The sequence below is a fragment of the Ictidomys tridecemlineatus genome, chromosome 10 (genome assembly GCF_052094955.1).
Source record: "Ictidomys tridecemlineatus isolate mIctTri1 chromosome 10, mIctTri1.hap1, whole genome shotgun sequence".
NCBI lineage: Eukaryota > Metazoa > Chordata > Mammalia > Rodentia > Sciuridae > Ictidomys > Ictidomys tridecemlineatus.
In genome coordinates, this window is record NC_135486.1 from 84,959,920 (window position 1) to 84,987,505 (window position 27,586).

General features: G+C 35.7%; 1 protein-coding gene across 10 annotated transcripts in view; it reads right to left on the reverse strand.

Annotated features, from left to right (window-relative positions):
• Window positions 1–2,762: 2,762 nt before the first annotated feature.
• Window positions 2,763–27,586, reverse strand: part of Slc39a12 (solute carrier family 39 member 12) — a 64,411-nt gene continuing 39,587 nt past the window's right edge. For 7 of the 10 annotated variants that reach the window (XM_078023349.1, XM_005325798.5, XM_040277016.2 and 4 more), the window contains 2 exons: window positions 26,454–26,641; window positions 2,763–3,367 (listed from right to left, as the gene is read on the reverse strand). In XM_078023349.1, the coding sequence (XP_077879475.1) occupies window positions 3,239–3,367; window positions 26,454–26,641 (317 nt within the window). In that variant the 3' untranslated portion in view covers window positions 2,763–3,238. Of the gene's footprint in view, window positions 3,368–20,684; window positions 20,725–25,088; window positions 25,548–26,453; window positions 26,642–27,586 lie in introns of those variants that run through there. The other 3 variants (XM_021726667.3, XM_078023347.1, XM_040277012.2) reach the window with 3 other exon arrangements.

The window sequence follows — 27,586 nt, forward strand, 5'->3', positions numbered from 1 at the left end:
AAGAGAGAGAGAGATAGAGAGAATTTTTTTAATATTTATTTTTTAGTATTCAATGGACCCGACATCTTTATTTTATTTTTATGTGGTGCTAAGAATCGAACCCAGCGCCCCGAGCATGCCAGGCGAGTGTGCTACCTCTTGAGCCACATCCCCAGCTCTAGAGCCTGAATTCTTAATGACCACATAAGAAGTCAAATGATTAGTCCAGCCTATCCAAGTGATTGCGTGACCCTCCCACTTCTTTCCATTTAGAAATGCAAAAGGAGTTGTAAATGTGCAGAATCCAGAGAAGGGGGTCTCTGAAGGGCAGGCAAAGTCTCACCTATAAATCTGGTTCTGAAGGGGGTGAGGGCCAGAATGGCCACAATTCTTGGGAATAGTCATGGAAGACTCTGGTGCTAATCAGCATACAGTAGTGGTAAGATTTTTTTTTTTTTTTTAAGACTCTGCTCTGCATCACAGAACACGGGCCAATTTCCCTCTCCTAAAGATGGCCCTGTCAGTGGATGATGGATGTTCAAATAAGATTTCTGCATGATTTGCTCTTTGATTTTTCTCCAGGAGCATTTCTAGTTCAGTGATGAAAAAATAAATCAATCACCAAGTAAAAATATAGTGGAATCCTAAATTTAGGTCTAGGAAATAGAAACAGTGTTACATTATTGAAAAATCTGGTTTCAAGGAAAATGGGTAACACATAACTTATATTGCCAAAAGGAATCACAATCTTCACCATCTCAGATTTGGACTCTGTTCGTATTTAAAAAAGGTACACAGTGAGCATCATATTTTTATCATTACCACTCAATTTTGAGGAATAGAGATTTTCAAGCAATTTTATCTTAGGTTGTGGTTTGCTGTCTGGAACTCAGTGTGTATTAGAAAACAAAACAAAACAAAAAAACAGCATTAAGTTCAAGAAGAGAAATGGGGATGCTAGAAAGCCACCCTTAGAAGCCACTATGTCACATGTTCCTCAGGTTTACCGCAGAGTGACCAGGTCTCTACTGATGATCAGGGAACACTGGTGATAAGGTTACAGGATACTGAGTATGACTCTCTAACCTATATATCCCTTCTGACAGTTGGCTCCCTTCAATTTCCTCGCCTCACCAGTGTCAAACTCTAACTTAAAGGTTAGAGGGAGCAGCTCATTCTAAAAATTTTAATTAGCCAGTCCCAGACTACTCTAAACTTGAACTGGAAAAAAAAAAAAAAACCATCCATCAGAGCTGTTCTAATTAAGTGGGTATAAATGAAGACTTCATGTCAAAATCAGAACCTGGGCATAGAAACCCAAACAGATGGCACCAGGAATGAATCCACGTTGTGTTGACCTATACCAGGGTATGTATCTATTCAGTTACAATGTAGCCTCTTAACAAAAGAAGGGCAAAACTCTACCTGTCAAATCTGCTTACCTTTCAGGTAAATGTGACTCAAAGTACTGTCTGTGGACTCCCCACCCAGGAACTCCCAGGACTGATCTGATGCTCAGAGGCAAAGGGATGAAGAGAAGCGAGTTTCAGGAACTCATGTCTAGCATGAAGTTTTCAGAAGTGTTAATTTCCTTGCTCAAAAGCACATAGCTTCTGAGTAGCAGAGTGTGTACCTGTTCTTTCTTGAAACCCATCGTGCCTGACTCCTGTCATACTAGTGGTGTTCAGACTCATACTCTATCTTGTGGCATCAGCACCACCCAGAAGTTGTTCAAAATCAAGTTCTCAGGCTCCACTTCAGACCTACAGCAGCAGAAACTCCAAGGATGAATGAAGCCAGTCATCTGTTTCCTACTGAGGAGTCTTCCAGTTGATCCTGCTATGCATCCAAATTTGAGAACTATTGCAGTATTCAATGATGCTTCTTACTAATTGGGCATTATGTAAAATTGTGGATGTGTAACCGACGTGATTCTGCAATCTGCATTTGGGGTAAAATTGGGAGTTCATAATCCATTTCAATCTAATGTATGAAATATGATATGTCAAGAGCTTTGTAATGTTGTGAACAACCAATAAAAAAAAAGAAAAAAAAATAAAAGCAAACTCTAAACACAACTAGAGAAGAAGCCTACTCCCTTTTGAAATCAAAGAAAGGTGGTTGAAAAATATTATGTTTGGGTGGAGGGGGAGCATGGCAAAGAATATCTACTCATTGGTGAGTAAGAGGTAGGAAAGACATATGACTGAGTACCATGAGTCATTTTGGCAGTAAAACAGGCTTTTTTTTTCCCTTGTCAAGATAACACTTAAAAAAAAAACAGGAAAAATATTAGGCATTCATGTTCCAAGAAAAAACATGACTAAATCCAGGGTTATTTTCTATTTTAATAATTTTTCTAGGTTATCAGTAATGTTGCTTATTCATTTCATAAGCTTACCTACTGCAATCCTGTTTAGGATTCTGTGTTTCCTCAGAACGAATATAAAACATATCTCACTTGTCAGGAAGATTATTTCCATAAATATTCTCCATTACACAATCTGTGAGCATTTAGGCATTAATCTATTGCCTGGAATCAACCTTTGTTATTTGAAAAATGTTCAAACTTCATCTTTGGTTTCCAGTTCTACCAGCCTGGAGCAGATTTCCTTTGGTGACTTTAGAAGACGAATGCTGACATATATATTATCCTTTGGGTTTCTCAAGTTCATGAGCACTCTTTAGCCAGTGAGTTATGCCTCCAGGTGAACTATACCATGTCAACGCCGTAAGGGGGGACTTCACATCTGACATCCAATAATAGAAGGTCATACAAATCACCATGTTAAAACTAGACTTTATTATGTTTCTTTGTTATTTAGTTTGCTTTTGATTTAAAAATATCACAGGAAAAAAAAGTGTATAGCTGACATCAGAAAGGTCACAGTTGATTTTATCCCAACAGGCATCTGTCTACTTCAAACACTATGAGCAAATATTCTTTCTCAGGGAAACAATATTTTTTTAAGTTTACTAGAATTAATTGAGTTTACTAATGGCTAAAAAAAAAAATAAAAAACTAATAAGATCCATCACAGCGTTGGAAAGAAAAATGAAAATTTCAATGGTGACAGTCTGACCTTTAGATATTTCCAAAACCAAAATTGCATTTAAAAATTAGCAGGTTAATGAACTCCAAGGCACAGTCTTCACTTGAGATAAGAAATGCATAATTTACTCATCACTACAGAATACAAGAAAAGAAATGAAATGAGACCATGTGACTTCATTTTTGAAGGATTTTGAGAATCTTAATTTATATTTTAATGTTTTGTTCATATATAGCCAAGAGTAAGAGAGAAAGCCAACCTAAGATCAATCCAACGTTCTGCAGGAGAAACATCATCCAGGGTCGTCGTGATTGAACATGAGTCATTTCAGGAAGCTAAAAAAAGAATGAAAAAAACAGAATAAGATCCAGATATATTCAACTGCTGGGAAAAGCTTGGTGGGAAAACATGAGAGACTCTGTTATTCAGAACTTAATAACCTTTAAAATTCCCCAAACAGTTACCAAATGCTTAATACCTATTCTTACCACGAGTTTGAAATGCAAGCTAAAATAAGCCACGTGATTATGGTTCTAAGGGTCCTAGTATTGGCACAAGTCTTAAAATGACATCGTTATCAGCTGAAGCCTAATTCCTCTCACTTTTGCTTTCAGAACTATTTAAATGTGAAAGAGAGAAAACCTGAAAGGTACGACTTTTGACTGTTCTGTTAGGCTTATGGTTGCTGCACAGCATCTGTAATTTTTTTTTTTCTTATTCAAAGAGATGATCAAGGCCTTCATGACCTTTAGAACAGCAAAGCCCTCATTTCCTAGATCTATATTTTATACTCAGAGAGACAAGTGGAGATGATTTCACATTTGTCAGATGCCATAATATCATGTAGAGGGAAATGTTCACTCAAGCACCTGTGTGAAGTGCTCCAGTGTATTTTTGAAGCCTATTAGTTGGAATCCCTCATCCTGAGAAGGTCAGAGTGAGTATATCTCTTTCACAAAGAGACATTTCTATTGTAAGACAGGTGAGGTCAACATTGACTGCAGATTTAACTCAATCTTGGTGTGATTGACATTTTGGCCCTGATAATTCCTTGTCGTAAGGCCTTGCCTGTCCACTATAGGATGTTTAGCCATATCCCTGGCTTCTACTAGATATTGATTGCACCTCTACCCAAGGTCATAACAATCAAATTTGTCCCCTGACCTTTTCAAATGTCACCTAGGGGATAAAAATCTCTGCAGTAGTGAACTACTAGATCATTTTATATCAAATAAAAGATGAACAGATAATGTATTCAAAGGCTTTAGATTTATGGCAATTGAGAACAGACGGACACATTTTCAAATATGTGTGGGAGAAGCATCCTAAAAGTTCTATCTGTGTATGCTTGAGATGGATGTTTCTTCTTTTTAGAAGATAATTGGCTGGGATAAAGATTTGGATTATTGTGACCTGTTATCTTGCATTCCAGCATTTAGCAGTGGACTAAAAAGATAAAATAGCCTATAATCCCAGCAGCTCAGGAGGCTGAGGCTGATCACACAAGTTCAAAGTCAGCCTCAGCAAAAACAAGGTGCTTAGCAACTCAGTGAGACCCTGTTTCTAAATGAAATACAAAATAGGGCTGGGGATGTGGCTCAGTGGCCAAGTGTCTCTGAGTTCAATTCCCAATACTACCTCACTCCAATAAATAAAAAAAATTTGAAAATTGAAAAGACAAAAATAGGATCCAGATCTGCCTTCCAGGATAGTTGGCTTTAAATACATGGCATGCCCTTGGTATCTTTATTCCATGTTTAAACATGCTATTTTAGGGAAGTCCTGTGTGATCCATAAATTATTATAAATTCAAAATGACATTTTGAAAAATCTGTAGACTATGGATAATACATAATACATAATTATTATGTATTACGCTTTCCAATTTTGTAGTCAAGTACTTTAGTAAAAGGAAGCTAAAGCATTTACTTTTATTTTACATTTTTCATATCATGTGAATTTATCATTATATTTAATATTTAAATTTGGTTTAATGTAGCAAGTTGCTCATACAGTTCACAATGGGTTTATTATAAACTTTCCATTTCTTCTTAGTGAATGATACCTACTATTCTATTAATAGGACTGTTTTGGTTTCTAACACCTGGATATAAATGTAATCCACAGAGAACAGAGCAGTATTATAGAATTCTCTATTCAGGTTTATATGTGTAGGGAAGGACCTTTGAAGCATCAACAAGATGTGCTGAAATTTTCTAATATTTGATTCTCAAGTTTTAACCAATTTTTAATAGTTAACTTCATAGTCAGGTGAGATGGTCAATGAGTTTTCTAATCTGTATCAGACTTTCTCAGTGAGACACAATAATACCAATTGTGGTCACTTAATGGCTTAAACTTGGATTAACCTTACTTCCAAATACTAGGATGAGACATTGTATACTTTCTTTTCCTTCTTGTTTTTCACACAAGATAATTAATGATCACTTACATGATGTAGCTGAATTAATAGCACGTCCTTCCTTACTGTACCTGCTGCCATTCTCCTTTCATAAATAGGAGAAGTGGTTTCTGGAAAGATTTTCTTGGCAAAGACTTATAAAATATGGGCCACTGATTGAACCACCAGAATTGTTTTGAGTGGATTATCATGGAGGAAAATATTTCAGATAATATAGAATGATTTAACTAGAATGATTCTATTTCAATAGATTCGAACTGAGATTAATTTTCAAATCACCAATGTTTTTATGAACTCACACTTTAGAAAGCTTATTTTCATTTCCATCTTTTCCTCAAATTTCTAATCAGAGTCTTTGGGGAGAAGCTGATCCTTGATGAGGGTAGAGTTAAAACCCAAAAAGTTTTAGATAAAGAAAACCACAGAGCCAGCATTAGTGTCTTGGAATTTACAGCAAAATCTCAAGCCGTTGCTGTTCTAATTAAATCTGAGTGTCAAATTAAAAAAACAAACAAACATATGAGTCACAATGTCTCTTATTATTCTCACAGGCCTAAGCATGTACATCTGCTGCTTACCTGCAGTGTCTGACAAATGTAAAAATTGAATACATCTATTTATGAGAGTCAAGGACTCTCATAAATAGATGTATTTATGAGAGTCCCTGACTATAAGTCTATGTTTTCAAGACAGACAATGTACATTTGAAAAAGGATATTTTAAAAAGCCTAAATTTGTTATCCTGTTGATATGGACAATTGAAGTTCCCCAGGGAGAAAAATCATTAATCCTTCATTCTGAGTACGTCGATGGCATCATCCATAAGGAGACGACATGAGCACTCATAGCTCCAAGGCAATGTTCCCATGAAGGACCATGCCTGGTGGAGTTGTGCAGCAGGCTCTACCTTCTTCTTAAGATAACTGGCTCTAGGTAACTTGCCATCCATTCTGGTATGCCTTCTAGAAGCATGTCTTTCCCTGGAGGTTTTTCAGAACAACCTAGCTACATAGATTCAAAACCTTATGCACTGCTTATTGTATTTTCTTTTCATTTACAATCATTTGTCATGTTCCTTCTTATATCTGCTCCTGCTCTTTACCCCTTATTGTCCTGCAAGAGAGGAAATTATTAATTCCTTTGAGTTATGTAGAAGCAGTGGTTCAGGGTAAGATAAAAGATTCACCCCCACCATCACCAAGTTGTGACATCAGAACTAGAACAAAAAGCCATGTTAGCTTATGGTAGTGGACCCACAGTGTTCAGGTCTCTATCTGAAATTCAAGCTTATCTATTATGCCAGAACCTTTATAATTATAAAAAGAATAGAAATTTCCAAGGCTAAAAATGTCCAGTTAGACACAAAACCATTACTGCATATGATGAAAATATATAATATACAGATATCGTGCTGTCTTTGTTATAAAAAGGCATTACAATATAAGTCTATATTTTCAAGACAGACAAAGCACATTTGAAAAAGGACATTAAAAACTTAGACTAAATTTGTTATCCTGTTGATATGAAAAATTGAAGTTACATTTAAAAAAGAGTCGAAGGAGATTCTCATCCCAAAATGGAAGTTTTAATTTTAATTTGGGTGGCCTATCTGAACTGCCCATGTTCACATAAAAATTGGTTTGGTAAGAAAACTTGACTAAAGTTGCTTTTGAGATAATACTTGGCTCTCTTTTAGCATGATAATACATGAACATATGAATCATAATATCTTTTGCATACATACTGAAACACCGGAAAACATCATAGAAAGTCTTTCCAAAGGACACAAACATAAAATGCCAAAGTTCAAGCCATATCTGATTACAACTTTTCAGTGCCTCTGAAGCTATCCATATTTTTTTCATTTTAGTCATTAAAATTTGAAGGAAAAAAAAGGTTCATAGTAATTTTCAAAAGCAAATATTTGGGTTTTTTTTTCTTCTGTTTTTAAAATTCCTGATAAGAATTCAAGTGCCACCACTTCACCCCTGGCTTTCAGTGAGAAAGGGGACTTTAATTCCAAGAAAGTTTAATTCTGTTTGGAGCAGTTTTACAGACCATGATTTATATTGTAGGAATAAAAAAGTAAGATGACGGATAGAGTATATTATCACAGAAGGGACAAAAAAAGAATTTTAACAAAAGAGCCTTGCCCAAAGATAGTGCTAAGAGAAATTCTTTCAAGAATTTGGAAACCTTGAAACAGAAAAGCAGCTTGCTTTTTTACCAACATGTTTAGCAAGATTTCTAACTCAATACACTGAATGTAAAGACTTGACACTCAAAGAGTGGTAATTTTCTAGAAAAGAAAAAATTTGCCTAAAAATCAGCTCTTTAGTTTGCCATTATTAATTCTTTTTTCAATTTTAAATCAAGGGGTGTGTGTGTGTGTGTGTGTGTGTGTACATAATATAAAGATATATATATATATATATATATATATATATATATATATATATATATATTCCTTAAGATGCACACAGTCCACACACTGACTGTAACTTGTCACAGATAATGTTCCCTTCAAATTCTAATTGACTTATTGTTATGGTTAACCACTATGTGGGATTTCTGAATATGTTAGAAAATTATATTAAGTAAATGCTTTGAACTTTTAGTTTCCATAATTGTATTCCTAGTCAAGCCAAAGCTTTAAAATAAATGCTCATAGAGGAAAGTGGGAAAACATCAGGAGAGAATATAGATGAATACCAATCAGGTACTGTATAATAATTACATATTAGGAAAGACCTGTCACAAAGAAAGATTATGTTTAGAACACTCTCTGGATCTAATATTGGGTCTCTTGTACACCTGACTCTTGCACCAAGTAAAGCCTTCTCTTTTTCCATCTATAATTTGAAAATAGTTTCTTACTGGTGTCATTAAAGACCCTTCATTGAACTCTTCAGTGTTTACTTTCATTGGTGATACATAAATGTACATATTGAAGAAGAAAGATCAGCACCAGGGCTTCTAAAATAGGCAAAGATGTCAAAAACCTGACACTAGTATTGTTGTATGTATATACGTGACTGTATGACCAATGTGATTCTGCAACCTGAACACTCAGAAAAATGAGAAATTATACCCCATTTGATTCAAATATATTATATGTCAAGATCATTGTACTGTCATGTGTAACTAATAAAAAAAGAAAAGACCTTTTATTGTTAAAAATGCACAATTCCAGTACAGAAATTCAATACTCATCTACTAAAACTCTTGGTATTGCCTCGTGTGAAGGTAAAATTTTATTTCAACTTTTTTTTCTTTTAGGAATGCATAGCCTTTGATATCTTGGACTTTTAGAAATGATTTTCTTCTCCATCATGAAGCCCATTCGACAAGTGATTTAAGCCATCGTCCTCTCAAGAATGTCCTAAACCCATGATATATATTTGCATCAGATAAGCAAAATCATGTTTGTTCCTGAATAATAGGATGAAGAAGAAAATTTGAAGACTCATTTTGAAGGAGGTCCTAATTTTGCTTAATCTCTGGAGAGCATCCTTATCGTTGATTGCCGTCTTCAAGGACAAACTAAGCCATTTACAAAAGTGATGAAGTTAATGCTAACCTTCATTTGGCTTCATTTGTTCTTGCAGAAAATATACATCCAAGAACAAAATGGAAACTTGTTGGTTCAAGTCACCATTTGACTTGCAAATTTCCAATTACTTATTTGCATGTGCAAACTATATTCTTAAAAGTTGATTATCTGGGTCTCCTGGTTTCCAGTCCAATATATAAAGGGGCTTAGAAATGAGCACTCTGTCTGAACATGTTAAAGAAACAAACAAACAAACAAACAACAACGACAAAAAGACCAAATTAAAAATAAATAACTTTTCTTAGACCCATCAAAGAAGAAAGATCTCCAGGCATACCTCAGAAACTGGACAAACAGCATGGTGGATTCAGAGATTCATAACTCACCGGGAGCAAAAGCAGGAGTAGAAGAGACTTCTGCTGAAACCAGTGCCTGGGCTAGAACAATTGCTATGATGGATGACTTTCTGGTGGCTTGGTGAGGACATCTTTAAGAGTTAAAAACTCCAGGGGACTCAGTCATAGAGATTGTCCAGCTTTGGTGAATCTTAATTCTAGGAGCTCCTAGGAGCTCCACGGTCCTCACCATGAAGATGAAATAGATTCCCCTCCAGTTTCTGGTGGGGGAAGGGAAAAATTAACCACTGGTAAATATACCAGAGCATTCAGCTCTTCTTAACAAAGCCTGTTCTCAGGGAAAACTAATAAACCCGAGGCTAAGATGCATGGGTTTATTGGGAGCCTAATCTACCTCCAGTCCCATCTAGTCATTCTCTCTTATGTGGGTGGGGGTGGGGGTGGGAGGAGGAATGAGAAGCTCTAGTGAAGGATCACAGTCCAGGGCTCAGGTTTGCCTGGAGATTGGGCCCTATCAAAGGACTGTAGAACCTGCCCCTCCCTATACCTTACTGCTATATTACTAAAGTTTGATTCAATTCAATTCCTTGTAATTAGTATATCAGCTCCACTTTCAACAAAAAACCAGAAATATATATATATATATATATTACTAAAAGTAAGAAAAAAAAAGACAGTTTAGAGAGACTGAATAACCCATCAGAACTGTCATCATATATGACAGGAATGTTGGCTTATAATGACCAGAGATTCTAAAATACTATGATCAGCATGCTTAAGGGACTTAACAACATTTAAGAACAGATGGACATTGTAAGCAAAAAGATGGAAATCCTAAGAAAAACCAAAAACTAAAAAAAAAGTTAGAAAATAAAAACACTATAACAAAAATCAAGAGTGTCTTTGATGGGCTTATTAATAGATTGGATGTGGCTAAAGAATCTCTGAACTTGAGGCTATTACAAAAGAATCTTTAAAAATAAGCAGAATTTTTAAAAAAAGACTTTAAAAAACAACCCAGAATATACAAGAATTTTGGGATGACTACAAAAGGTAAAACAAATCATAAGGAGGAGAAAGAGAAAAAGGAAGAGAAGCAATATTCAAAACACTAATAAGAATTTTTCCAAGTAAATGTCAGACACTAAACTAGATATGCAAGACGTTCAGACTAGCATGAAAAAAAATAATAAAAATTATATGTAGGTACATCATATTCAAACTTAAGAAAATCTTGAAGGAGCCAGAGGGATGAGACTTATTTGAAATGTCCTCAGAAACCATGCAAGCTGGGCTGGGGTTGTGGCTCAGAAGTGGAGTGTGCGCCTAGCATGCATGAGGCACTGGGTTGGATCCTCAGAACCACATAAAGTAAAATAAAGACATTGTGTCCACCTATAACTAAAAAGTAAATATTAAAAAAAGAAAAGAAACCATGCAAGCCAAAGAGGATGATATAAGATATCTAAAGTGTTAAGAAAAAGAAACCCCACCAACCTAGAATTCTGTGTCCTGCAAAATTATACTTCAAACATGAAGAAGAAATCAAAGCTTTCTCACAGAAAAAAAAACTGGAGGGAATTTGCTGCCAAAAAAATGAAATATGCCTTCTGAGAAATGGCAAAATTTCCTAAGAAAAGGAAAGAGACACAGGTCCAAAACTTAGGTCTACATAAAGGAAGAACATTAGAAAAAAATAAGTGAAGGTAAAGGAAACTTTTAGTTCATTATTCCTAATTGATCTAATAGATAATAGTTGTTTAATAAATAACATGTTCAAGTACATATGCTTATGTATATGTGAAATGAGTGAAGACATGACTAAAGGGAGAAGAGGAAAGAAAGAAGAATATTTTGTTATTATGAAATGTTTGAATTCCTTCTGAAGCACTGTGGTATTATTAGAATGAATAATTGGATTAATTGCAAATATATATTGCAATTAATAGAGGATAGAGGAAGATATACTATGCTAACACTAATCAAAAGAAAGTCAAAGCTACTGTATTACCTTTAGGCACAGCAGACTTCAAATGAAGAAAACTTGTCAGAAATAAATGAGAAATCACATAACAATAAAGGAGGCAATCCTTTAGGAAAACATAAAATCCATAATGAGTATGTGCTTAATAACAGAGCATCAGAACATGTGAGGTAAAAACTGATCCAACTGCAAGTAGAAACAGTTTAACCCACTATTTTATTTGGAGACTTTAATCCCCCTTTATCAGAAATGGACAGATCTAGCAAGCAGAAAATAAAGACATAGTTGAATTCATCAGCACCATAAATCAACTGGACAAAATTGACACCCACTGACTACTTCATCCAATGAGAGCAGATTAAAAATTCTTCTCCAAATCAAAGGGAACATTCACCAAGATGGATAAGACATAACAAATTTAAAAGCACAGAAGTCATGATCTATCTTCACTTAGAGCCATATTGATTAAACTAGAAATCAACAACAGAAAGAAAACTGGAAAATGCCAAGAGACCTTGAAATAAAACAATACACATCTAAATTCACACATGAGTTCATGAAGAAATCTCAGATTTTTGAAATGGATGTACTTGAAATAGATTTTATTAAAATTTGTAGAATAGAGTAAAAGTAATACTTAGGGAGATATTCTCAGCATTAAATAATACATAACAGAAAAGAAGAAAGATTTAAATTCACTACCTAAGCTTCTGTCTTTGGAAACTAGAAAATGAATGGCAAATTAAATCCAAAATCAGCACAAGGAAAGAAATAATAAATATTAGAACAAAACATTATTAGATAAAGAAGTTGAAAATAGGTAATCAATTCAGAACTTCAACAAAACTAAAGATGGTTCATTGAAAAAAGCCAATGAAATAGATAAGTCTCTAGCCCAGCTAACTAGGAAAGAGAGATGACATAATTATTAATATCAGAAATAAGAAAGGGTATGTCAGCACAGATCTCACAGACATTAAAAAGATAACAAAGGAATATTATGAATAACGCCATCCCCATACCAATGCCTTGAAAATGGATCAATGCCTTGAAAAATACAATCTGCCATACCCCACACAAATAATATTCACTCTGAATAGGCCTATATCTATAAAAGAGATGGAAATAAACTAGTAAATTTCCAAAAGAAAAAGTGCAAGCTCAGAGGACTTCACTGATGAATTCTACCACTTAAGGTAGAGAGTATAACAAGTTTTGGTAACCTCTTCCAGAAGACAGAAACAGAGAGAATACTTCCTCTTTTTATGAGACCAGTACTGTCCTAATGATAAAAACCAACAACACTACAAGAATTAAAGACTACAAACGAATATCTCTCAAGTATATAGAAGAGAAAAACTGTAATAAAATATTAGAAAATCAAAAGTGTTTATCAGCTTCCCGTCACTATTTAAAATACCCAAGATGATATACAGAGAAAAAGGTTTGCTTTGGCTTACAATGTTTGAGTTTCCAGTTCATGATTTGGCCCCATGGCTTTGGGCCTGTGGTGAGGCAGTGCATTATGGTGGGAGCGTATGGCAAAGAAAGACTGCTCACCTCATGGCTAGAGAGCCAAAGAGAAGAAAAAGGGACAGTGGTTGCCCAGTTCCCTTTTAGAGCATGCCTTGAAAGATCTAGAGACCACCCTCTAATCCCCATTTCCAAAGTTTCCACCACCTCTCACTAGCAACATATCAAGGGCCAAGTCTTTAACACCTGGGCCTTTGCAGAACATTAAAGATCCCAAACTACAGTAAAGTTCAACACTATTTAGAAATAATTATATGTATATACCACAGCCAAGTGGTATATACATATAATTATGCAGACTGGTTTACCATTCAAAAAATCAATGTAATTCATTATAGCAACAACTAAAAAAAAATCACATATTAATAGCAAAAGGTGCAGAAAACAGTTGACAAAATCCAATACCCATTCCTGATTAAAAAAAAAAAACAACTCTTAGTAAATCAGGGATAGGGGAAATCTACTCAACTTAATGAAGAATATTTATAAAAATCTATAGTTAACTTCCACCTAAGTGGTAATAAACTAGAAACTTTTCTACTAAGATTAGGGGGAAAAGCAAAGATATTCCCTCTTATTTCTCCTTTTGGAATTATCCTGGAGGTCCAAGCCAATGCAATTAGACAAGGTAGGAAAACAGAAGGCATACATACTGTGAAGGAGGTGATAAAACTTTGTTTACAGATGACTATTAGTCATCTATTAAAGAATACCCAAAAAAGACGGACAGAAAATCTCCTAGAACTAGTAATTGATTACAGCAAAGTTGCAGCATACAATATACAAGAGTCAATTGCTCTCCTACACACCATCGATAAAAAGTGGCATTTAAAGTTAAAAACTTTAACATGATGAAAATGACACACTTAAGTATAAGTTTTGCATAATATGTAAAAGATCTATATGAGGAAAACTTCAAAACTCTGAGGAAAGATATCAAGTATCTCTGAAGACATGGAGAGGATTCTATGTTTAAGAATAGGAAGATTTCTCACAAGTTCACTTATTCCTAACTTGATATACAGATTTGATGGTAGCCAAATCAAAATTCCAACAATTTATTTAGTGGATGTAAATAAGCCAATTCTAAAGTTTATGTGGATAGAAAAAAAGACTCACAGTAGCCAACTCAATATTGAGTGACAAGAACAAAGTCCGAGAACTGGTAGTACCCAATGTTGGCTTTCATATTAAGTTTCAGTAATTAAGCTGTGTGGTGTGAGTAAAACACCAGACAGATTGATCAGTGATCAAAGAGAGAGAGAGAGAGAGAGAGAGAGAGAGAGAGAGAGAGAGAGAGAGAGACAGACAGACAGACAGAAATGGGCCTATTTTAACAAATAGCACTGAAACAACTTAGTATCTAAATGCAAATAAATAAATAAACAAACATTAATCTAGATATGGATGTTTCACTCTTCTCCAAAAAACTTAGTTCAAAAAGGATCATATAGTCAGGCATAGTGGCACACACCTAGAATCCTAGACACTTGGAACCCTAAGGCAGAAGGATGGCAAGTTCAAGGCCAATTTCAGCAACTTAGACTCTGACTCAAGACAAAAAATGAAAAGAGCTGGGATATTTCTCAGTGATAAAGTGCCTCTGGATCATAGACCTAAATGTAAAATGCAAAACCATGAAACTTCTTGAAGACTATAAAAAACAAAGTCTGGTTTTTCATTTACATGGCAATGATATTTTAGACAAGACATCTATCTTAACCCATTTTAGGTTGCTATTACTAAGTACCAAAGATTAAAGAATTTATAGTTTTCTTGGAGGCTGGAGTTGTAGCTCAGATGTAGAGTGCTTGCCTCGTAAGTGTGAGGCACTGGGTTTGAATCCCAGCACCATGTATAAGTAAGAAATAAAATGAAGGTCCACTAACAACTAAAAGCATATTAAAGGAACAAACAAAAAGAATAACGTTTTCTTTAAGTCTTGGCTCTGAAAGACAAAGCAGTTGAAGAGGAGGCCACCATACCTCCTGAAGTATTTCTTGCCAGTGGTGACTCTTTGTAGGTCCCTAGGCAGTATAGGGTACCACATGGTAAGACAGAACATCTTAGTTAAGGTCTTTCTTTCTATAAAACCACAGTCCCACTGGATTAGGGTCACACCCTTACAGTCTCAAATAGCTATATTTTCTCACAAACACTCCACCTTCAAATACTGTAACTGAATTAATTTTCAAACCTCTTAATACTTCACAACATGAAATTTGGTGGGGACACTCAATCCACAGTAACAAAGACATACTCTATTAAATAATGAACTGATGAACTGGGCTATAATAAAATTTAAAACTTCTGTTTTATGAAAGACAATGTCTAGGTAATGAGACAATAAGCCACAGAGAGAATATTTGCAAAAAAATAACTTATCTGATAAAAGACTAAAATTCAAGGAACTTAAAACACAACAATAAGAAAATGACAACTAATTACAAAATGCGTCAAAGATCTGAATAGACATCTCATCAAAGGAGATATACAGATGGCAAGTAATCATGAGAAAATATGCTCAACCTTACATGATCTTAGGAAACTGCAAATTAAAACACTGAGATACCACCAAACATATATCAGAATGGCCAAAGTCCAGGACACAGACAACACCAAGTGCTGCTAAGGCTGCAGAGCAATGGAAACTCTCATTCATTGCTGGTGGGAATGCAAAGTGGCATGGCCACTTTGGAAGACAGTTTGGTAGTTTCTTATTAAACAAAACATATTCTTACCACACGATCTAGCAGTCAGGTTCCATGGCGTTTATCCAAAGGAGTTGAAAACTTAGGTCCACACAAAATCTGAACAGGGAAAACTTATTATGCAGACATAAAAAAACTGCAGCTTTATTCACAATTGCCAATATTTGAAAGTACCCAAGATGTTCCTCAGTAGGTGAGTGGTTAAATAAGCTGTAGTACATCCAGAGAGTGGAATAGTATTCAGAACTAAAAATAAATCAAGCCATGAAAAGACATGGAGCAAATTTAAATACATAGTACTAAAAAAAAGAAGGCAATGTGAAAAGGCTGCGGCGTACCCTAGAACTGTGTGACATCTGGAAAAAGGCAAAACTATAGGGAAAATAAAAATAATAAAGGTTGACCGATGCTGGGGGAAAATAAGGATGAATAGGAAAAGACAAAGGATATTTAGAGCAGTGAAACTATCCTATATGATACTACGGTGGTGGGTAAATGTTATCATAGGTTTGCCCCATAGAATGCATGACACCAAGAGCAAAACCTAAAATAAACTATGGAGTGTCAGTATAATGATGTGTCAATGTAGGTTTGTAGATAATAATGGATGAACCAGCATAGTGCAGGGGGAAAATGGTAGGGTATGTTTGTGTGTAAGAATAGGAAGCATATGAGAATTCTCTAGACTTTTTGGTCAGTTTTGCTGAGAGCATAGTGCTAAAATAGTTTATTAATTTTTGAAAATCCACTTCCCAGTTACACTAGCCTCATCTAGCCTCATTTTCAGTGCTCAATGGCTACACGTGGTCAGTGGCCTCTGTTGTAGGCAGTATAAGAAAAAAGAATAGGCTACTGATCTATCCCTAATGTAAACTTACGGAGTGCTCTTACCTTTGCAGAAGCTACACATCTGCCTGGAGAAGACCCAGCATGTAATGGATCATCATTTTATGTCCCACCCAAACATTCCTGTTACTCTAAAAATAAAAAAGGAAGGAAAAACTGTAGCATATTTTAAGTTACAGAAGTGTTTGGTGTCTAAGTCCAAACTAGACTGTGCCATTTTAATGTCTTCTATTTATACTCAGGACAAGATTCAGTCCAAGTATTTTTCACATTAGAACCACCAATGTACTAGATTTTTTTTCTAATGTTGATCACTGATATGAAGTCCCTGGAACATCTTTCTATTGTTAAAAAAAATGGATAAAGAAAAGAACTAATCTCTTGAACACTCATATGTCTAAATATATTTAGAACAATATTAATAAGGCATTCAACTAATTTTTCTCTTGATTTTGAAAGACTGTTGGTAATTATTGATTAATAGCCTGATTACCCAGAGACACATAGGAGTACTTCTATATGCACAAATTGCGTACGATTCTTCATGACACCCAGAAGTTTACCCATTTTTTGCAAGACCCAAAAATCTGTGTAATTCTTTATCTATGCACTGTCTCCTAGAAAATTCACAGAAAAAGTTATCCATGAAATCACAACATGCTAAAAAGAATTAGTAAAATAGAAAAATTGTTGCTCATTAATATATAACTCTTTATTAATATAATTTAAAATTGAAGAAGCAAGAAAGAATCACTGGATGGACTAAATTCCAATTTTTGTTTTTAGTGAGTTTCAAAAACAAGAGAAAGGGGCTTATGTGGTTGGTATGGAATCCCTTTGACTTACAAGTTGGTCTCCACTCTCTATATTTTATACATATAGCATTATATTTTTAAAAAATACAAATTATAGAATATATCCTTCTGTTAAATAATAATTCATTAAGCAGAATCTACACTGCTTTCTACTCCCAAGATGTTTAAATATCCAAATAAATAAATTCAGCAAAGTTGAAAGACACAATCAGTACAGAAAAGTCAGATGCTATCTATTCATAATGAACAATCCAAAGGGAAAATAAGAAAATAATTCTATTTATAATAGTACCCAAAAGAATAATATTTGTGAGAATAAAGTCAACTAAGGAGGTGAAAGCCCTGTACAGTGCTATAATATCAATGTAGTTTGTCCTCCTCGGGTTCATGTGTGGCTTGGTCTCCAGTGTGGCAACATTGGGAGGTAGTGTGGACCTCAGGTGGGGCCTAGTGGGAAGTCCTTAAGTCACTGTGGAAGCAGCCCTTGTAAGGGATTACCATAATTTTCCTGGAACTTGAGTTAGCTCTCACAAGAGCATGCCTGACCACCCAATTTGCTCTGAAGTGAATCTCATCATGCCATGATGCCACCCATTGTTAGACCCTCCTCAGAGTCTGAACCAATGGTGGGGGCCACCTGAGTTTGGACTTTCAGCCTCCAAAGCTATTAGCCTGGGAACCCACCACTTGCAGAAGGGGCCAAACACATGGGGTACCCATACTTCATAAGAACTCACTCTGCAAGGAATAATCCAGTCCTGTAAGGCCCACTACACCCGGAGCAAGAATCCATTCATGAAGGTGGAGACCCCATGACCTAACTACTTCCATTAGGTCTCATCTCTGAAAGCTTCCACTACCACACTAGAGACTAAGCTTCCAGAACATGGGCCTTTGGGGGACAAACCACATTCAAACCATAACAGGGTCGTTTACTGCTCGATAAGGATTCATTGCCATTACATTTCACTTAGACACATGAAATTCTGGGTTATGTTTAGATCTCAGCTCTCATGTTTCATAAGTAATCAAAAAACAGTCCATTTCTGGAGAATTAGAAGCCCTTTCTTTTAATCATCTGTAGTGTTGTCTGCTTCAAATTTCTTTGTGATTGACCTAAAAGAGATGGAGAGATTCACACCTAGAGTCTCCTTCCCTTTAGGGAACCTGGCTGATCCTCTGATTAGACCTGGTTGGAAAAGAATGCACTTCTACAGAGATGAAGTTTTATCCTCTGCAAAATCTCAGGAGGACCTTGTAGGATTTCTCTTCTACAATACTCTGGAGAATGAGAATTTGCTCTTGAACATTCCTTTAAAAAAACCATATCATTTCTTGCTTTTAATAATCCCAAGAGTTGAATTCAATAAATGTTTGGGGTGTGACTATAAAGTTTTCCCTTTTCTCTTCTGGATTTATTTTCTTTGTTTCCCCTTTTGACACCCATGAAAAGGGAGATGTTAATGTGTGTCTTATTTTAGAATCATATTTGATTAGTAATAGTACGATCCTCAACGCAGATTACTATGTTGATTGACTGGAAATATCCTAAAATTGATATAGTCCCATTAAAGACAGGTCCTATTTTGAATTGAGGTATTTTTCAATTTGTAGCTTTTTTTAAAAAAAAAAAAAAGAACCTTTAATATAGCAGTGTGAATCTTTCTTATCAAGCCAGAAGGCAGGGACCACAGCTCTCAGTACATGTGAGATAGGCAACTGGAGAATTTCCTCAAGGAAACCTTTAAAACTACAACTTTTCAAACTTTAATATCTCGTCGATATTTACATACAGGATATTATAGGCCTATAAAATCCCAATGATACCTTTCCAAAGCAAGTCATGATGCAGTTTATAGCAAAAGATAAGTGAAAATTTATCCTTTGGAAACTGGTAAGTTAAGGATCATATCGTTATCATATATAGTTAGGAGTGACAGAAATGGGACCTGCTTTTAGCCTCTACTTAATAATTTACCCCTCCATTTGTCCTAGGGGAAACAATTCACTTAAACAAATTCTTAATTCTATAGTCCAGCCAAAAGGTAGCCATCAGCCAGCTTCAGTGTTTTTCTAAGAAACAATTGGTGTGTGAGAGGGCGGGATAGAGAGAAAACGAGAAAAAAAAGAAGTTCAAGAAGAGCTAGAAGAAAAGAGATATTAGGAGAAAAATGCATAAAAAGTTCCAGTATTCATTTATTAAGTCATAGAGTAAGTTCAGCATTTATCAAAGTTAGATCTATTAATCATTGTCTCAGTAGAAATTTTCTAAGGGTAGAGTTCAGCTGATTTTGACACAAAGAGAATAGAAATCTTTCAAAGTTGTTGGTAAGAATGATTCATACTTCTTGCTTTTATGAGGAAATAATTGTGAATGTTAAATTATATTAATTTTGCTGCCTGGGGTAAGTTTTAAACATGGGTCATTTCTCAGCAAAGAGTATTTAAAATGATGCCAGTTATACTCATTGATTTCAAACATTATGCAATATTTGTTACAAACAATTTTGTATTTAAAGGTTGCTTCTTATGTCTTTTTCATACAATTTGTCCCTTTCACATGGATGGATGGTATTTAAAGGATGTTACCCAGCTATTGCCACACTTATAAGAAAAGGTGACTTATTTGTTTTTTAGATGGAAAGGGATTCATTTATCAGACTCGATTTGATGATTCTGTATTATTACTTAATTGCATTGAACTTATCTGGATTTCTGATTGACTCCATCAAACTCAGTAAATTGAAAAAAAGGAATGAGGACCAGTAATGTACCTCAGTAGTAGAGTGCTTGCCTACCATGAGGAAAGCCCTTGGTTTGATGCCCAATACTATGAAAAAAAACATAATGGGGAGAAGAGAATGGGATCAATATCCTAAAAGCATATGATTATAGTTTAATTTTATAATCCTGTGATTAAACAAAGAGAAGTCTGGTTTTTTTGCTTAATGTTTTCACTCAATTTACTACCTTGAAGCCATTGCATTTACTAAACTAAAATACCTCTAAAGAAGCCAGTGATCTACTTGATCTGGACTATTGATTTATTGGCTGGATTTCAGGTCTTATTTTGCATTCCTGTGTATTTTTTAAACATAGAGAAAATTAATTTTATATTTTAAATGCTCTTTATTTGCCTTTTCCACAAGAAAAATTACATGGAAATTAGAAAAAGCTCCAGGGAAAATATGGCCAAGATATCCTTTCTGGGAGATACTTCCTAGAAAAGGGTAGGCAATAAGTTGTTCTCCATTCTTTCTGATCTTTCCTCCATTATTATATAAGTGAAATCAGCAGCAATCATTTTGAAGAAGGAGAGAATTTTCAAAAGAGCATCCAAAATGTAGGTGGGGGGGGCAGATTTGGAAAACTATGTGATAAGGAAGTTTGGGCAAGAGCAGGGGAAAGGTTGGAAATAGGACATTTGGTTACCTGTCAGTATCCATGTGGGCATTGGTCCAAGGACCTATCTCTGCAAAATATGCACATGGTCAAGTCCCTTAGAGAAAATGAAGTAGTATTTATATATAATCTCCACATATCCTCCCCATATACTTTAAATCATCCTGATTATTTATAATACCCAATGTGATGCAAATGATGCATAAATAATTGGTGTACCATATTGTTTAGTGAATAAAAAGAAGAAAAATGTCTGTACATGTTCAGTACAGATTCAATAATTTTTCAAATAGTTTTGATCTGCAGTTGGCCAAATCCTGGAGATAAAAAAGAGAGTCACCTGTACTCTCAACTAATTTGTCTTGAATTTCCATGGAGCCAGCACCTCAGCTTTGTTTTGTTTGAGTTTCATTCTGCCTGCCTTCCTGAGTATCCTCCACCATCAGCTTAGGTTATATTAATGTAGAGAACACTGGGCAGGTGTTTAGTTCCCCTATTCTAAGGACATCTCTTGGTACATTTACAGGACAGCCCCTTGAGGTTTCTACACATCTGTTGCTATGGAAACAGTTTCTGCAGGTTGTAAAGCCTAAAAATGCCTAAAGATTTCAAACATTGATTCAGATCCAAAAATAAACCTTGGCACAATCCGTTTATGTTTTATAAATTAATAAATCTATGCTTTATATAAAAAATCATAGTAGTTAATAAAATGAAATTTCTCTATCCAATCTGCTAAAAAACAATACTTGAGGGCTTGTGTCTTCCTTCTGCATGAATTTGTAAACTTTAAAGAAGTTGTATACAAGAAATCCTCTAGAGTTCTAATTCTGAGAATTTTCTTAGAAGGAACTTTGGGTTCTAAGAGAGAATAAGATATTATTTTTTTTTAATTTTTATTAGTTGCTCAAAACATTACAATGATCTTGACATATCATACATTTGATTCTAATGGGGTACGTAATCTTATTTTTCCACGTGTACGGATTGCTGGATCACACTGGTTATACAGCCACATTTATACATAGGGCCATACAAGTGTCTATTGTATTCTGCTGTTCTAACTTAGCATGCCTGAGGTCCTAGGTTTGATCTCCAATGCTGCCAAATTTGATCTCCAATATTCAAATGTATTAGGGTTCATTCATTATAATTGTCAATCTTTTTTGTGCTTAACCATAAAATAAGTCTCAAAACATTTCAGTTGATAAAAATGGAATAGAATATACCCTTACTCTAAAAGGGAATTCAATTAAAATCAACAACTAAAATATTTTAGAAAGAGTCTGCATACTGATAGGTAACCTACTTCTATAAAACCCATAGATCAAAAAGGAAACAAAAAACAACATGAGAAATTTAAAAACATTTCAAAATGATCAATATTGAAAACTCAACATATTAAAATATATGAGTCAGCTAAAGCAGTGCTTCGAGGGAAATGTATAGCTTTAAATGCTAATATTAGAAAATAATAATGATTGAAAATACATGTTATAATATTTTATCTCATAAAGCAAAAGAATAAAAAGTAAATACATTTAAGAAGGAAGGCAGGAAAAGTGATTATAGTGGAAAAAACAAAACAATCTTAAAGCATTGATATACCATCATTACTAGTTTCTATAATCATGATATCTGTGCTTCCTATTCCTATAAACCTAGGAATCTAACTGTGGATTGTGTTCTTGGGGAGAATGCACCAGGGAATAAAATAATGTTTCCATTGAACAGAAAGCTATGACCACTCCGTGATCATCTGGGGTTCCCATACGGGTGGATCAAATACCAACAACATGTTACTACACTGGTGGGAGTCCTCATGAGAAGCTAGGGCTACTGCCACCCCATGGGGGAAGAAGGAACCTATCCAGAAACTGGGGGAGTCCTTGGAGCCTCTCTTGATGATTTCAAGTCTGGTAGAATGGTAAACAGGCCACTAGAGGAAACAGGACCCGCTAAGGACAAAGCAACTAAGACTCAGACTCCTCAGTGAAGAGCTAGGCTTCCTCTTCTGGAAAGAGAATCTATGTCAGCCAAATGCTGCCTGGAGGGGAGGAGGATGAAGACTGGGTGCTAGAAGACCGAGATGTTCAGTATCAAATAAGGCCTCCAGAGCAGCAGGTGTTATGGTTTGGATGTGAGATACTCCCCCAAAGCTCCTGTGTGAGGCAATGCAAGAAGATTTGGAGGAGAAATGATTGGGTTGTATCCCTAACCTAATCTGTGATTTGCTCCCTGATTGGATTAACTGGATTGTGACTGGAGGCAGGTGGGGTGGACTGGAGGAAGTGGTTCTTTGGGGGCATGGCTATGGGGTATGTAATTTGTATCTGGAGAGTGGAGTCTCTTTTTCTTTCTGATCATCATGTGAGCTGCTGTCCTCTGCCACACACTTCCACATGATGTCCAGCCTCGCCTTAAACCCTAAGGAATGGAACTGGCCTTCTATGGACTAAGACCTCTGAAACAGTGAGCCCTCAAATAAACTTTTCCTCCCCTAAAATTGTTCTGAGGAGATTTTTAGTCACAGCAATGAAAAAGCTGACTAAAACAGCAGGGTTTGGCACTTGTTCTGCCAACTATTTTGTATTATGTTCTCATGGAGTTTTTGACTGGCTACCATCATAAGGGGACTCTGGGATAGAAGAGACTTAAAAATTAAAAGAGGTTATGAGCATATCTGAGCGGTAGAAGGGGCCGACTGTTGATGGACGTCACAGTGTCCTACCCCAGCCACTGCTGCAGAGATCAGTTCTAAGTGGGTATTGACTAGTTTTGTACAGACCCTTGCTTCAGTTCTAGACCACATTCCTTTCTCCTGATTTGGGGCTCTCTGATGTCTTGGCACATAAGCTCAGTGGGAATGACCTTGGTGCTCCAACATGCTTAGTCTAGGAGTGTGGAGAGAAGATACCTGTAGGAACAGATTTGAAAAATGGGACAAGAGCCAATATAGACAAAGGCCTTCTCACTCTCCAGGTGAGTTTAAAATAAATTTTCAAGGCTTCCTCCAGAGGGTCCTGTGGGATGGTCTGTTTCCCTTTTCAGGACTTTGCTTCTGCTCTCTGAAGTCATGTCCCAACAGAATGGCTTTCACAGTCACTCTTGTTTCTGGTTTGGGGAAAACCCAGTAGGACACTGGTCTTCATAGCAGAAAACTGATTTCCTGGGGCCACACAGAGCTGCATTCATTCTTGACTTCTTTAGAAATCCATCAACGCAACTGGGAGTCAGCAGGCTTGGGTTTAGGACTTCCACTTTGGAGAAAAGGCTGGCAATTTTCCCCAGAGAAGACTTTCTTCTTTGTTGACCTCATAGCTAATGGCCCCCATTCTTGCCTCTCATTCTTTCTCTTTTAGGAGTTTGAAATAACACACTCCGTTTCTTTGAAACGAACAAACAAACATCTAGCTAATCTTTTCACTTTAACCCCGCACAGAAAAGTGCCTGGTAAATATAGCAAGTAACGAGTATTCTAGAATATTCACCTTTACCCTTCAGTTGCCGTCATTTATTTTCTTTGCTGTTTCACAGAGTCTTGGAACCTTGTTTTCTTCTCTTTAAACGACAGACTGTTTTCTTTGGCACAGCCCCAGAATACAGCAATAGTTAAACTCGCTGCTATGTGAAAGAGCTGTATTTGTTTAGAAGTTACTCAGAAGGCCGTGAGAGCAGGCGACCTGGATTTTAGGAAGCAGCCCCAGGAAACTCAGAGTATTTACTTTCCTGTCTTTTGGCCAGGAAACGATTTTTTTTTTTTTTGCCCCCCTTGGCCAATAGTCATCTGCAATAAGGTCAAGATTTATGCTTGCTGGAGTCTCCTAGGGTATCGGCTACATTGCTTTCTTATAAAGCAATTACTTACTCTTACCAGATAAGTAGCAGAGACATTGAGGAGAAAAAATGACACATTTAGCTTAGGGTTCTACATGACAAATGGCACTTGATAATCTTCCCAGATCAATTTTGGAAGCTTAAGACACCAAAACAAAGAAAAAAAAAAAGACTGAGTACGTACATATACATCCATCATACTTGAAGAGAGATCCAGTCTGGGTTAAAAACAGAATAAACTTCCAAAGAATACAGCAACTGCCCCCCACTGACCCCCATAAAGAAAACAGAAACTAGAAATCTGAAAATCTGAAGGCTCAAGAGTGAATCTGAAGATTGATATGTAGACATTTTGAACAAAGGATAGACCCATGTCATGTCATGGTGAGTGACAGTATGTTTTTGAAGTCACAAAAAGCTGGTAATCTGAATTTCTCACATGGGAGGGATCACAGGATGCTGTCACATCGACCACAGGTTGGGGGATGGGGTTGAGGGGATGGGGTTCAGAAAGGGAAGGTTGAATCTACTCCACTTTTAGCTTCATTATCAAAATTAATAAAATTTTCTGAACATCCCAAATAATATATACGAACATTTCTAAATATGGAAGTACCTTTATTTGGTAATAACTTCAGCTACTTGGATTTCATAAGAAATAAGGAAAAGAAATACGTAGGGGTTTAAAATGATGGTGTTTACTCTGAGAGTTCCCTTTCTGCAGTCTTCCAGAATGCACCACTCTGATTGCATCAGCCCAGGCTCCTGATTGCATAATTTTTTCTTCATGAAACATTTCTTTTTATTCACTCTTAGGGCTATAGCTGATTCTGCTGTCCGATCTATTAGACATATTACTTCCAGCTTTGCTTTAGTTTGCTTTATCCTCTCAACATACATAATGACATAATTTACTCCCATTTAGATTGATTTTCAGTCTTCAATGCGTCTTTTGCCAATTTATTGAATTTTTATCTGCCTTAATCCAAGCCATCAGAAGGGATAATCATTAGGATCATTACCCAGAAAATATTTTGAAGTCCAACAGAGGGCAATCTGAAAAAAATAGACTGGTATCTTATAGGAACCAGAATTTAAGAGGGGAAAAATTTAATTAAAATAAAAAGGTAAAATGTCCCAGCTTCGAATCCTTCATAAGATTATAGGAATGAAACATGATAATTGAGTTGTGATTAGTGTCAGTGAGGACCTCTTAGGAAACATGTAGCATTTTATAGAACAAATGCTTTCATAATCTTTCTCATTCTTCTAGCTCATAGACCTTTGGCAGTTAAACTCAATGATGAATTTTTATTTTTAAAATATAATTGGTTGATTAAATCAAACAATCATTGATGATAAATTCCATGGAACTATATTGCATTGTATGAGTAAAATAGTTGTTTAATAAACACTTCATTTGTCAACTGGGAGTTCAGGCATTATATACAAGATGCAATACTGGAACAGAATAAGCCACTTTTTGATAATTATAAACATTTCATTCTTTCCACTTAGATGACTAATAGAATGTCAATATTTCTGTACCTGAAATTATGTTTTTTTACTTCAATTTACCTTATTGGATTGCATTGAATATTTACTTAGTCATTTACATATTTTATTATCTATATTCTTCTTATCTTGTATCTATTTACCCCTCCATTTTAATTGCTTGCTCTTCTCTCTCTCTCTCTCTCTCTCTCTCTCTCTCTCTCTCTCTCTCTCTCTCATACTGAGGATTGAATCCAGGGGTCCTCCACCACTGAACTATATCCCCAGACTTTTAATTTTTTTAATTTTGAGATAGGATCTCACTAAGTTATCAGAGGCTGGCCTCAAAAACTTGCAATCCTCCTACCTCAGCCTTCTGAGTTGCTGGGATTACAGGCATGTACTTTTTAAAATGCTTTTACATTTTCAGTGTTTACAAAACAAAATAGAAAAGCCAAAAGAGCTTACCATTTCCACCAGGGATAAATACAAGAACATTCCAGCAGTGACTGTTAAGATCCAGTCTTGGACACATGGATCAGTGGACACTGAGAGGCCAATGTATAGTCCTACGAAGGCAGTTAGAGCACTTATAAAATTCATCAGAATGGCAGTCTTAATAGAGAGTCCAGAGCTTAAAAGCACAGCAAAGTCTCCTGAAGTTTAAGGGGAAAAAAGAGTGTAATTATCATTTAACTAGTGATGTCTGAAAAGTAATGTGCTATGCGGTTGTTTCTAATCTCAGAAGCTCGAACCAATTTCATTTGTAAAGTTGACTGATAAGTTAGTAAAAGCGCTGTCCTGTGTTTCTATAGGATTTTCAGCAAGTTCATTCTACTGATAGGGAGCTGAAGTGTGAAATTCTATTCCTTTTGCTTCTCCTAAATAGAGCCTATACAGAGAGGTCTATGACATATTCTTCAGCTCCTGATATCCCATGCATTTTCAACTTAGATAAATGCAAAATAGAGTCACTCTCTATCTCAGGGTTTCTAAATATTTATGCCTGGCAATTTACCAGGGGAAATCATGACATTATATGGACTTCAATAACTTACTGATGCACAAAATGCTGTTGGGAAAGATAAAACCAGTTAAGATATTTTTTTTAAAATTCATTACAAGTCAAGAGAACAAATTTTTCCTTTAGAAAATCATTTTGCTGCCTTCATGAGTACAGAAAAACAACCTTCTTCCATACATCCCTATCCTCTAAATAAAGAATGATCTATCTAAATCTCAAGAGTATCTATTTCTTAATCTCAGGGATTAGAAGAGATGAACATCAAATAAAGAGATGGCCTGGGACTCTACTTCCTAGTTCCATTTCATAATGGGTCCCATGAACACGTCTTGAAGTAATTTTGTGGGTTTGCTGCAGACTGTCCCACTGCCCTGTGATTTTTGGATCAAGGATCAGCCACTATCACAGCAGCTACTCATAGGGATGTAGGGTACAACTTCTAGACCAGATATACATAAGTAAGCTCAGGATAAACTACTCCAAGAAAGATGAGTTAACAATGAGTCAGTGACAGGACTTTGATCAATGAACACCCCTGAGCAAGGGGTGGTCCAAGAGGCCAGGTAGGCTGAAAGTA